General features: G+C 39.3%; 1 protein-coding gene across 2 annotated transcripts in view; it reads right to left on the reverse strand.

The window, feature by feature from the left end:
• Positions 1–10,996, reverse strand: part of rtel1 (regulator of telomere elongation helicase 1) — a 55,931-nt gene extending 44,935 nt beyond the window's left edge. For both annotated transcript variants that reach the window (XM_014146102.3, XM_014146101.3), the window contains exons 1-11: positions 10,651–10,996; positions 10,077–10,275; positions 9,703–9,796; positions 9,527–9,608; positions 9,090–9,150; positions 8,698–8,773; positions 6,479–6,563; positions 5,658–5,723; positions 2,953–3,106; positions 2,673–2,711; positions 1,881–1,953 (exon numbers count right to left, since the gene is read on the reverse strand). In XM_014146102.3, the coding sequence (XP_014001577.1) occupies positions 1,881–1,953; positions 2,673–2,711; positions 2,953–3,106; positions 5,658–5,723; positions 6,479–6,563; positions 8,698–8,773; positions 9,090–9,150; positions 9,527–9,608; positions 9,703–9,796; positions 10,077–10,275; positions 10,651–10,752 (1,031 nt within the window). In that variant the 5' untranslated portion in view covers positions 10,753–10,996. The remainder of the gene's footprint in view (positions 1–1,880; positions 1,954–2,672; positions 2,712–2,952; positions 3,107–5,657; positions 5,724–6,478; positions 6,564–8,697; positions 8,774–9,089; positions 9,151–9,526; positions 9,609–9,702; positions 9,797–10,076; positions 10,276–10,650) is intronic.
• Positions 10,997–11,322: the final 326 nt, after the last annotated feature.

The raw sequence follows: 11,322 nt of genomic DNA on the forward strand, positions 1-11,322 counted from the left end.
TGCTGAAAGCCAATTGTCTCCCAGAGTCTATTGGAAAGCACACTGAACCAGGTTTTCCTCTAGGATTTTGCCTGCGCTTAGGTCTACACTTTGTATTCAAGACATGTTAATTTCTTTGCCACATTTTTAGAATTTTTACTTTAGAGCCTTATTGCAATCAGAATGCATGTTTTAGAATATTCTGTTCATATTCTGTAGTTATTTTCACTCTGTTATTTAGCTAGCTTGTGGAGTAACTACAATGTTGAGACATCCTCAGTTTTCTATCACAGCCATTAAACTCTAATTGTTTTAAAGTCACCATTGGCTCATGGTGAAATTACTGGGTAGTTACCTTCATTCCGGCAAATGAGTTATGAAGGATGCCTGTATCTTTGTAGTGACAGTGTATTGATACACCATCCAGTGTGACTAATAACTTCGCCATGCTCAAAGGGTTATTCAATGTCTGTCCCACTGAATACTTTCCTGAATACAAATGCCTCTCAAAGAAGGGCACCTATTGGTAGATGGGGAGGGGGGGGCCCCTCCCCATCTACCAATAGGTGCCCTTCTTTGAGAGGCATTTGTGGTTGAATCTGTGTTTGACATTACCTGCTCGACTGAGGGAACTTACAGATAATTGTTCAGTGCAGTCGGAAAGTATTCAGACCCCTTGACTTTTTCCACTTTGTTACGTTACAGCCTTATTCTAAAAAGGTGTGTGCCTTTCCAAATCATGTCCAATCAATTGAATTTACCACAGATGGACTCCAATCAAGTTGTAGAAACATCAAGGATGATCAATGGAAACAGGACGCAAGTGAGGTTAATTTCGAGTCTCATAGCAATGGGTCTGAATACTTATGTAAATAAGGTATTTGTTTTTTTTAATGTTAATACATTTGCAAACATTTATATTTGTTTAATCCATTATAGAATAAGGTTGTAATGTAGCAAAATGTGAAAAAAGTCAATGGGTCTTAATACTTTCCGAAGGCACTGATACAGTGCCAGTTAAATGTTTGGACATACCTACTCATGTTTTCATTCTTTTTTTACTATTTTCTACATTGTAGAATAATATGGAAGACATTAAAACTATGAAATAACACATATGGAATCATGTAGTAACCAAAAGTGTTAAATCAAAATATATTCTATATTTGAGATTCTTCAATGTAGCCACCCTTTGCCTTGATGACAGCTTTGCACAGTCTTGGCAGTGTCTGAATACTTATGTAAGTTATTTCTGTTTTTTATTTTTAATATATTCGCAAACATTTCTAAAAACCTGTTTTCGCTTTGCCATTATGGGGTAGTGTGTGTAGACGGATTAAATAAAAACATTCTCTCATCAGTTTTAGAATAATGTGGAAAAAGTCAAGGGGTTGGAATACTTTCCCAATGCACTGTATTTAGGCTTGCTCCAAAAACAAAAAAAGGTTGAATACTTATTGACTCAAGACATTTCACCTTTTCATTTTTAACATAATTCCACTTTGACATTATGGGGTGTAGGCCAGTTACATAATCTCTCAATTTAATCCATTTTAAATTCAGCCTGTAATACATCAAAATATGGAAAAAGTGAAGGTGTGAATATTTTCTGAAGGCACTGTAAATGCAAGCATGATGCTTTGAAAACCATTTTTAAAAAAAATACACTAATGTGCATGAAGTGTAAAATGTGCTTTACCCTTCATCATCTTTGGAGATGACAGCAGTAACCAAATGCATAGCCTGTCAAGTGCTTTTGCAATGGTGCTATGAGGTGAGTTCCAAAATAAATGCACTGACTTTATCCTTAATTCTCTTTTGGGTGGTGATGACAGCCATAAGCAAAAAACATCTCAATATTAATATCACGTATACCCTCTGTAAAACCCAGAAGCACACACCTTCCAGGTTTGGTGATCCCCTTGTCCGACACGTCGTAAGAATCAATGGCCGCCTCCAGATCCAGAAGTATCTCTGCAAAACCATTTATGTAAGAAGGGAGTTGTGCAGTGCAATCTCTAAGATATTACACATTTAAACCATTGGACACATTCATTGGTGAAATCCCATGCTTCTTAAAGCAGCAATCAGCAGTAGAAACAATAACAAAGCAGTCTCCCTCACCCTGGTTTGGTAAAAAGCTGAGGGATGGGCCTGGAGAAATGTAACCACTCTCAAATGCATAGGGCTATAGATGCAAAAACTGACCATCCATATCAAAATGATAGCTTCAACACATGGTTAAAACTATATAGGGGGCGGCAGGTAGCCTAGTGGTTAGAGCGATGTGCCAGTAACCGAAAGGTTGCTGGATCGCATCCCTGTGCTGACAAGGTAAAAATCTGTCATTCTGCCCCCGATTTCACTGTTCCCCGGGAAGGCCATCATTATAAATAAGAATTTGTTTTTAACTGACTTGCTTAGTTAAATAAAAAGGTTAAATGAAAAAATATATAGTTTTTGTTTAAAATGTTCTTTGTTTACAAACATTGGCATAAAACAAGCTTATATTTTGGCTTCTGATGGGGTACAACTAAGCTCATGAGGCATTTATAAGTTAAATTCTTCATGAATCATTGGGTACATATAATTCATTTATATGTCCAAAAATGGATGTAGCAACTGCTGATTGCTCCTTTTAAGATAGGAGTGTATGATGGTTGCATGACAAACATTAGGATAAAATAACTTACGTTTTATTTTAGCAATGGTGGTTATGTCCAATTTCAAACCTGGAATGAAAGAATCGTTAAAAGGTGGCACTTTCCAAAAAAAATTAATAAAAAATGTTTCCGTTTCAAATTGAACAATGTAGTAAAATTTGTCATAACAATACAATTCACACATTTCTCAATCAATGGAACCAAGACACTACTTCAAAGATCTCTGCATATGAATACGGGGGGGGGGGAAATCATGAATGCTTGTCCTTACAATGAGTTTCCAAATTGTGTAGACAATAATTATTCTGACCCCCGTTTATGGATTCCATATTGAAGTCCTCCGAGACGTCTCCTCGCCCGGCTTCTTTGGCCTGCTCCGCTAGCAGCTTGTCCACAGCGTCAATGGCTGATGCCAGGTCGTAGGGCGTGAGGTCAAAGGATGTGGACTCCTCACACATCTTCTCCTGTGGGCATTTTCAGTGGTCAGAGGCAAAATTTACAGTGGTTCATGTTCATAAGGGTATACAACGGAAACAGTTTCCTTTGTTTTGCAAATGAAAAAGGAGTACTTTGTTTTCAAAACATCCAGGTAGTCCATCCCTGTTCGTCAGTTTTCTTCCGTTTAGTGCCTAATGGATATTTTCCTGTTCCTGAGTTTTGCACAAAGTGCTAAATACCTGAAAAATGGTCTCGTAATACCTGGTAATGGTTGAACCGTAATCCGCCATGCTCAAACCTTTCTAATGGAGGAATATATTAGAATGTTGGTGAATCATTTCTGCAGATCCTCTCAAGCTCTGTCAGGTTGGATGGGGAGCGTCGTTTTACAGCTATTTTCAGATCTCTCCAGAGATGTTAGATTGGGTTCAAGTCCGGGCTCTGGCTGGGCCACTCAAGGACATTCAGAGATTGGTCCAGAAACCACTCCTGCAGCCGAAGCCATGTCTTGGCTGTGTGCTAACGGTCGTGGTCCTGTTGGAAGGTGAACCTTCGTCCGAGTCTGAGGCCCTGAGTGCTCTGGAACAGGTTGTTTTCATCAAGGATGTACTTTGCTCCCTTCATCTTTCTCTCAATCCTGACTAGTCTCCCAGTCCCTGCTGCTGAAAAACATGGTGCCAGGCTTCCTCCAGACGCTTGGCATTTAGAAACCAATCTTGGTTTCATCAGAACATACATACATACATACATACATACATACATACATACATACATACATATGCAACAATTTCAAAAAACCTGTTTTCGCTTAGTCATTATGGGTTATTGTGTGTTGATTGATAAGGAAAATGTTTTATTTAATCCATTTTAGAATAAGGCTGTAACGAATCAAAATGTGGAAAAAGTGAAGGGGTCTGAATACTTTCCGAATGCACTGTATAGTACTGCAGTAGGCAATCAGAGTTGGGAGACTGAAGAGACAACAGCCAGCCACTTGGCAGCCTTCCAGATTGTTCTCAAAGTTGAAATAACTCCAAACTCCTGGACTGGACGGGGGGTTGGAGAAAGACACAGAGACAGACAAGAGGCTGCCACTGAAAGCAAAAATGTTTGCCTGAAATTAAAATGGAGACATAAGAAATAAATCAACTTGGCTGGTTCTCGTTTTTTCTTCCGACCTATAAAATGGATTGAAGTTGGGGCTTGGGGTGACTAGGGGTGGAAGTGTTGACACACTATGGATGCAGATCTTGATTATTTGGCTTAGTCATGCTCGTGCTCTGCAGTTTCTGTTTGTCTGGCAGTCATTTAAAGGCTGCTCTTTAGTTTCACAAAAGCAGACTACAGCTACTGTCGCTGATGCCTTACTGAAATAAATATAGCTCAACTCTCTCTATCCACACAGTCAAAAACAATAGTTGTAAAGGAAAGCCAACAGTGTGAAGAGGGCTATAATAATGATAATGAAATTTTTTCTCACAGGGGGAGAAGCCAATCAGGGCCACGTTCAGTAGGCAAACATTGTGGATAGAAATGTACTATTTATAACAAATATGCCTCTCTGACTCTATTCGTGACCATGTTCCACAATGTTATAGTGCTGTGCGACGTTTGTTCTTGGTAGCCATGAGGAGTTGGTTTTGGAGCATATGACTGCCGGGTTATTATTGCAAAGTCAGGGGCTCCTATTAGTGCCGGGAGGCTGGGCGCCAACACCCTTGCGTGACTTGCACATCGCCTCCCCATGTTCTATTCCGTCCCCCACTCCGATCTGGTTGTGGTCTAAAAAGGCAGGCAGGGAGGGTGTACACTGACTGCAGTGCGGTGTGTGTGATTAGGCAGTGGCCAGATTGCGTAACACCCAGAGGAGAGCAGGTTGTTCTCAGGCTCTCTCACGGAAGGCTGCCACACTGGCTCTGGCTGGAGGGGGTTTAATAGGACACACCAGGATAGTGTTGTTCAGTAGGGAGAAAAGGTTGTAAAAAGGCAAGGTACTACCTGAATTTGTCCAGTAATACTTTTTTGATTTTCATGTTTTACAGTGTGTTTTAGTGAACACGACCCTGAAGGTAGAGGATAGAAAATAACTGGGATAAAACAGATAAGTATTAAAATACCCTCAAATAAAAAAGGTGACATTCTGTACTGTTGACTCATGAAACATTTGATCTCAAATCCAATATGCTGGAGTAAAGAGGCAAATTAAAAGATTTAGCTTTACTTTCCAAATAAATACATAGGGGAGTGTATATTGATGAAATGCGTTGGTGCTATTTTTTTACAACTGGTAGTGTTACTTATATTTTTTGCAGAACTGTGTACCCCATAAACATCCTCTTATAAAAAAAAATGTATCTTCCTATTGTGCACCGATGAAGGCATTTAGCCAAAAAAGTGCTTTGGATAATCGATTACCTTAAAATTGTATTAACATTTTCCTTTAAGAGAGGCTGAATGCTTTATATCTTCGTGGAACTTAGATGTTTCAGAATGGTGGTGGGTGAAGAAGGGGATCATCAATTATCAATGACCTCCATTGCTCATGAATAAACCAAGAAGACCTGCAGTCCAACTTACCACGTTATGCGCTTCGTCGAAAATGACCACTGCCCCTTTCAACTCGATGTTGTGCGCCCTGCGACTCTGTCAAGCAATGAGGAAGAAATGTAAAATGAATTGTGAAAAGAGCACAATTTTGTGAAAATCTATGATTTTAAAAGCCAATATGTATTCTATATGCATCCATGTCATGACTAAAACATGCTAATATAGCAGTCTAAAATAAGCCTGACAGGGGTTTAATGGCTAGCACATGAGAAACTTGTGCTGTAAGTAAAATTGACCAAGTACCTAAAAGCAGCACTTACAGACCCTTTCAAGGCAGGCATGACACAGCAGTTTCTCCAAAGCCTACATTTGTACTACTATTAAGCAACTGGCTGAAACTGAAATCTAAAATATTGCATTATAACTTTGCAGAGAGAGAAAAGAGACATTTTTCTTTAGTGTGATTCAACAATAATACAACATAACGAGCAGTTAAATTTGATTCAACAAAGCCAGTCAACAAATCTTACTTGGTAGCATTGGATATACTGTATGATGCTCTGTGAATTATTGTTTAATTAAGTAAATGACTTGCTAGTACTATAAAATATAAAGAACGGTCAAGACCATTTTCAGGGAGAAATGATTGCGCCTCCTCACACATCAGGGTCGTATTCACTTGGCACCAAACAGAAGACAACAGACTTGGAGTGGGAGAGACTACCTTAACTTATCCAATAAGAAACCTTTGTTTTTGTGCTCGGTGCAAAACATTTTGCTACGGTGTGCACTAATAAATACAACCCATATGGCCTCACATTCTCAGAATCACAGAAGAACACGTGGCTCACCTTTGGGTCCAGGAGATAGTTGTAAGGCATGAATATGATTTCTGCCTGCTGTTTCAAGGAGCGTGAGAGGTAGTATGGGCAGACCCTAGGGAAACAAGGCAACTGTGAGACAAAGAAAAGGGGATGCTCCAGTAAACCAATACATTTCCAAAATAGGGATATTAAAGTCCTCTCCAGAAATAAGTCAATGATTGCATGAAGAAAGAGTATGGCAGAGAGAAAGAAAAAAAAAGATGAGTTCAGTGTGATTCGGAATGAAGATGATAGGCACAGGTTAACCTCTCTGGGAGATGTGGGACGACCCGCAATACACACTATCAACAGCCAGTGAAATAGCAGGGCGGCAAATTCAAAACAACAAAAATCGCAAAATTCAAATTTCTCAAACATACAAGTATTATACACCATTTTAAAGATAAGATTCTCCATAATCCAACCAGTGTCCGATTTCAAAAAAGGCTTTACGGCGAAAGCATAACATTAGATTATGTTAGGACAGCGCCTAAACAAGAAAAACCACACAGCCATTTTCCAAGCAAGGAGAGGCATCACAAAAACCAAAAATACAGCTAAAATGTATCACTAACCTTTGATGATCTTCATCAGATGACACTCCCAGAACTCAATGTTACAAAATACATGTATGTTTTGTTCGATAAAGTTGATATTTATATCCATAAACCCCATTTTACATTGGCGCGTGATGTTCAGAAAATGTATTCCCTCCAAAATTTCCAGTGAATGAGCACATCAATTTACAAAAATACTCATCATAAACGTTGATAAAATTTACAACAGTTATTGAAAGAATTATAGATACACTTCTCCTTAATGCAACCGCTGTGTCAGATTTTAAAATAGCTTTACGGCGAAAGCACATTTTTCAATATTCTGAGTACAGAGCTCAGCCATCAAAGCAAGCTATATAGTTACCCGCCAAGTTCTGGAGTCAACTAAACTCAGAATTAGTATTATAAATCTTCACTTACCTTTGCTGATTTTCGTCGGAATGCACTCCCAGGACTCCCACAAGAAATGTTATTTTTGTTCGAAAAACTCCATATTTATGTCCAAATACCTCAGTTTTGTTCACGCGTTCAGATCACTAATCCAAAGGCATAACGCGTGAGCGCAAAACCAGAGACGAAAAGTCAAATAGTTCCATTACCGTTCGTAGAAACATGTCAAACGATGTTTCAATCAATCCTTAGGGTCTTTTTAACATAAATCTTCGATAAATTTCCAACTGGACAATAGCGTATTCATTACAGAGGAAAAAGAAGGAGTGGCGCATCTGCGTGCTTGCGCAGTAAACAACTCGTTGGTCCCAGGGTTGAGTCAGCTCCTATTCTCTGCCCAGTAACAGTTGAAGCATAAAACAAGGTTCTAAAGACTGTTGACATCTAGTGGAAGCCTTAGGAAGTGCAAAATGACCCCACAGACACTGTAGTTTGAATAGGGATTAGATAGAAAAACTACAAGTCACTTCCTGGTTGGATTTTTTCTCAGGTTTTTGCCTGCCATATGAGTTCTGTTATACTCACAGGCATCATTCAAACAGTTTTAGAAACTTCAGAGTGTTTTCTATCCAAATCCACTAATAATATGCATATCCTACCTTCTGGGCCCGAATAGCAGGCAGTTTAATTTGGGCCCGTTATTCATCTTAATTTCTGAATACTGCCCCCTGTCACCAAGAAGTTAAAGACTGAATTCAATCAGTCTTCATTAATAAGTATGAAAATAATTGACCTTGTAAAAACACAATAGTCTCAAACTAAACCTCCCTGGCAAAACTGTAGTTGAGTGAATAATTACAAATCCCATATGGCTACATCCAAAAGTTTGCCTCTAGTCCTTACACCCCCTGCCGATCTGAATTGCAAGACAAATTAATTACAAAACATAATGCCTCAAAATACATCCTCCTGTTTCCCAGGTTTCTATTAGTTGCCAGTGTGGGTGGCACTTCAGAGGGAATCCAGTGGGCTGCCATACTGTAACTGATGGCTCCAGCTATAACTGAAATCCTTCATATCTGGCAACCGGCGTCCCCTGAAACAACAGTCGCAGCTTAAATGCTCCAGAGACATTAATATTCCAATATGCCCTCCATAAACAAGACTTATGATACCGGTTTGTAGCCAAGCTGGTAAAGCTAGGGGTTTGGAAGAAGGAGTGGAATAGTACAAGAAAGGGTGGAATGGGAGATTTCATACCTTTGCTTGATGCCAGCTTTCACCAGATCTTCAACATCCAGAATGGAGTTCACCAGGTCTTTATCCATGCTCTTCTCTGGAGATGGGAGAAAATCAAAGATCCGATTTCACAATTAATTGCAGGCATTTTAATTAATTCAACTATTGGTCAATGACAATTACTATCTTGGGGAAGAAAAAAAAAAAATGAGACAGCTGTAGACAATAGCTTATGAACTTCTGTTTTTACTAGATTTTGTTGATGTCCTCAATCATAGAGGATAATAAAAGTCTGTGCTTAAAGACAGTATCAGGCATAAAGATACACATATTACTAGTGTAATATATTATAGTAGTGTTCTATTTAATTCTGTGGTATGAGCCATCCTCTCTCAATCTCTTTACACGCATACCTTCAACATTGTTGTAGAAGACGCACGACCTGGTGGATATCTTTTGCCTACACATGTGAACCTGGGAAGAGATTACCATGTCAGTCAGATTCAGGATATATCAACTCTGAAATCCAAAAAGAATGTCTAACGTATATTTATGGATAAAAATAAGTTGTTAAGGACAGAATGTGTTATTTATATCATAAAGATTGAAAATTGTAAATCATGTATTGTACAAGAAAAGCATATGGATTTGGTAAAGTGATTAGAACAGGGTATAGACTGATTTGGTAAAGACAGAACACAAACTAATTTGATGCCTCACACATTCTGACTTGACATCTACTAATTGCACGTTGACAGAAGCTCACTGCACCTCTACTGTCCATCCTAATATGGTTGATTCATCCCAAGCTGTGTTGACCTCTCAGACTTTATTCCTATCCTTTCTGTACCTTAAGGTGGTTGCTCTCCTGACGCATCACCTCCGGGTTAATACAAAGCTGCTCCCTGGATCCTAACACACACACTTTGGGCCTGAAAGTCAGAGAACAACACAATTTTAACACTGACAATAATTGCAACGTACACAAGGGTGTGAGTCTTCTAGGATTAACAAGAAGGCCCTTACCTGTAGGAAGTGTTCTTTAACTCGTTAATGACCTGGGTCAGCTGAGAATGTGTCCTGGATGCATAGATGATCTTTGGAATATCAGTATAATAAGCTACAAGGGACAAAGATATCATAAAAGGGATTAAAAAATGTATTAACATACAGGTGTAAATATAAAAGCATGGTGATCTACTAAAGAAAACAAAATGTAGTATGTATAAACTGTGTTAAAAACAACATAATCTGATAAATACTGACACAAACTATGTGAACTGGACTGCATATTTTGCTGAATTAGCCTAGTTTTGCAATCAGCAACATCGCGATGGCAGTTATATGATAGATTAGCAGTTTTTCATCCAGAACAGATGCTATGTGTGTGGTGCCCATACTTGTTGTGTCTCCATCTGTTGCAGCGGTCCCCCACGATGCCAATTGTGTATTGGGGAAAAGCTCGGCTCCTCCCATCTTTTCTGCTATCTTCCTGGCAGAAATGGTGTCTTTGAAGTAGTCCCTCCAGGCAAGGGTGGCACACAGCAGGCATAGGGTTTTGCCCGTGCCTGTCGGACTCTCCAGAACCCCATTTACCTTCTGAAATACACTTATTAAAATGTGTTTCAACCAAAAAGGTTCAATAGCGTTCCCCTTAGAGAATCTGTTGGTTTGTGTAGCGGCTACTGTCCATACATGGGGATTAAGAATTTACATTTCCACTGTCGCTAGGTTGTTTGCCTTAGACTTTTTAAAATTATTATTTTGTATTAATTCCTGCATTTATTAATTCAGGTTGATAGTTAGCTAATTAATTTATCTGAGCATGTTGACTACAAGTTACTGTACCCATCTTAAACCCACCTCAATCTGACCCGACGGCCAATGACATTTCACAAAAAATGCACTTCCTGGATAGCTTGCTAACTTTGATAGCAAGATGGTCATGTTTGAAGGTTCATAAAGCACACTTACGTTTTGTAGACACTCAATCACCTTGCTCATATAATCCTTCTGACATTCGTATGGGGTGAAAGGGAAATCCACAGTTATCCCTTTCAAAGTCAGTGGAGGCATCGTTTTTCAGCAGGCTCGCGCAGCTTGCTAGCTGGCTACATTAGCAGATTAGTAAACTAGCTCCTTAGCTAAAGCAACCTAACAAGTACCTGCTGTCAAACCACAGCACTGGTCAGCACCTGAAACATAACTAAAGATGTATGGATTTGCTTGGCTGATGTATCTCCCCGAATTCAATTAACCGGAATTAAAGACAGTCAGTGCTATTCCACTTTCATGCTTGGCGCGAACTCTCTGCTTTCACACATGCGCACTTACGCAAAGGCATGGCTCTTTGCTGCCTCTTGATAGGCTCATCTACTAACTCAATGGACATTAGATTATTATGTGCTCTGAGTGTTGATGTGTTTGCTTGAATTCAAATGGTATGGTGGCCAATGCTTATAGTCTTTATTCACAACAGAATGTCTGTGATATTGTCAGGCAGTGTCATTGATATGAAATCAAAGACATTTTGCGCACACACACACACACACACACACACACACACGTGAAGACTACACAACCACACTCACAGACAGACAAACATGCTAGGAGGAATGCTCTCTTTCTCTCTCGTAAATTAGCAGA

This window comes from Salmo salar, chromosome 15 (assembly GCF_965601325.2).
Source record: "Salmo salar chromosome 15, fSalSal1, whole genome shotgun sequence".
NCBI lineage: Eukaryota > Metazoa > Chordata > Actinopteri > Salmoniformes > Salmonidae > Salmo > Salmo salar.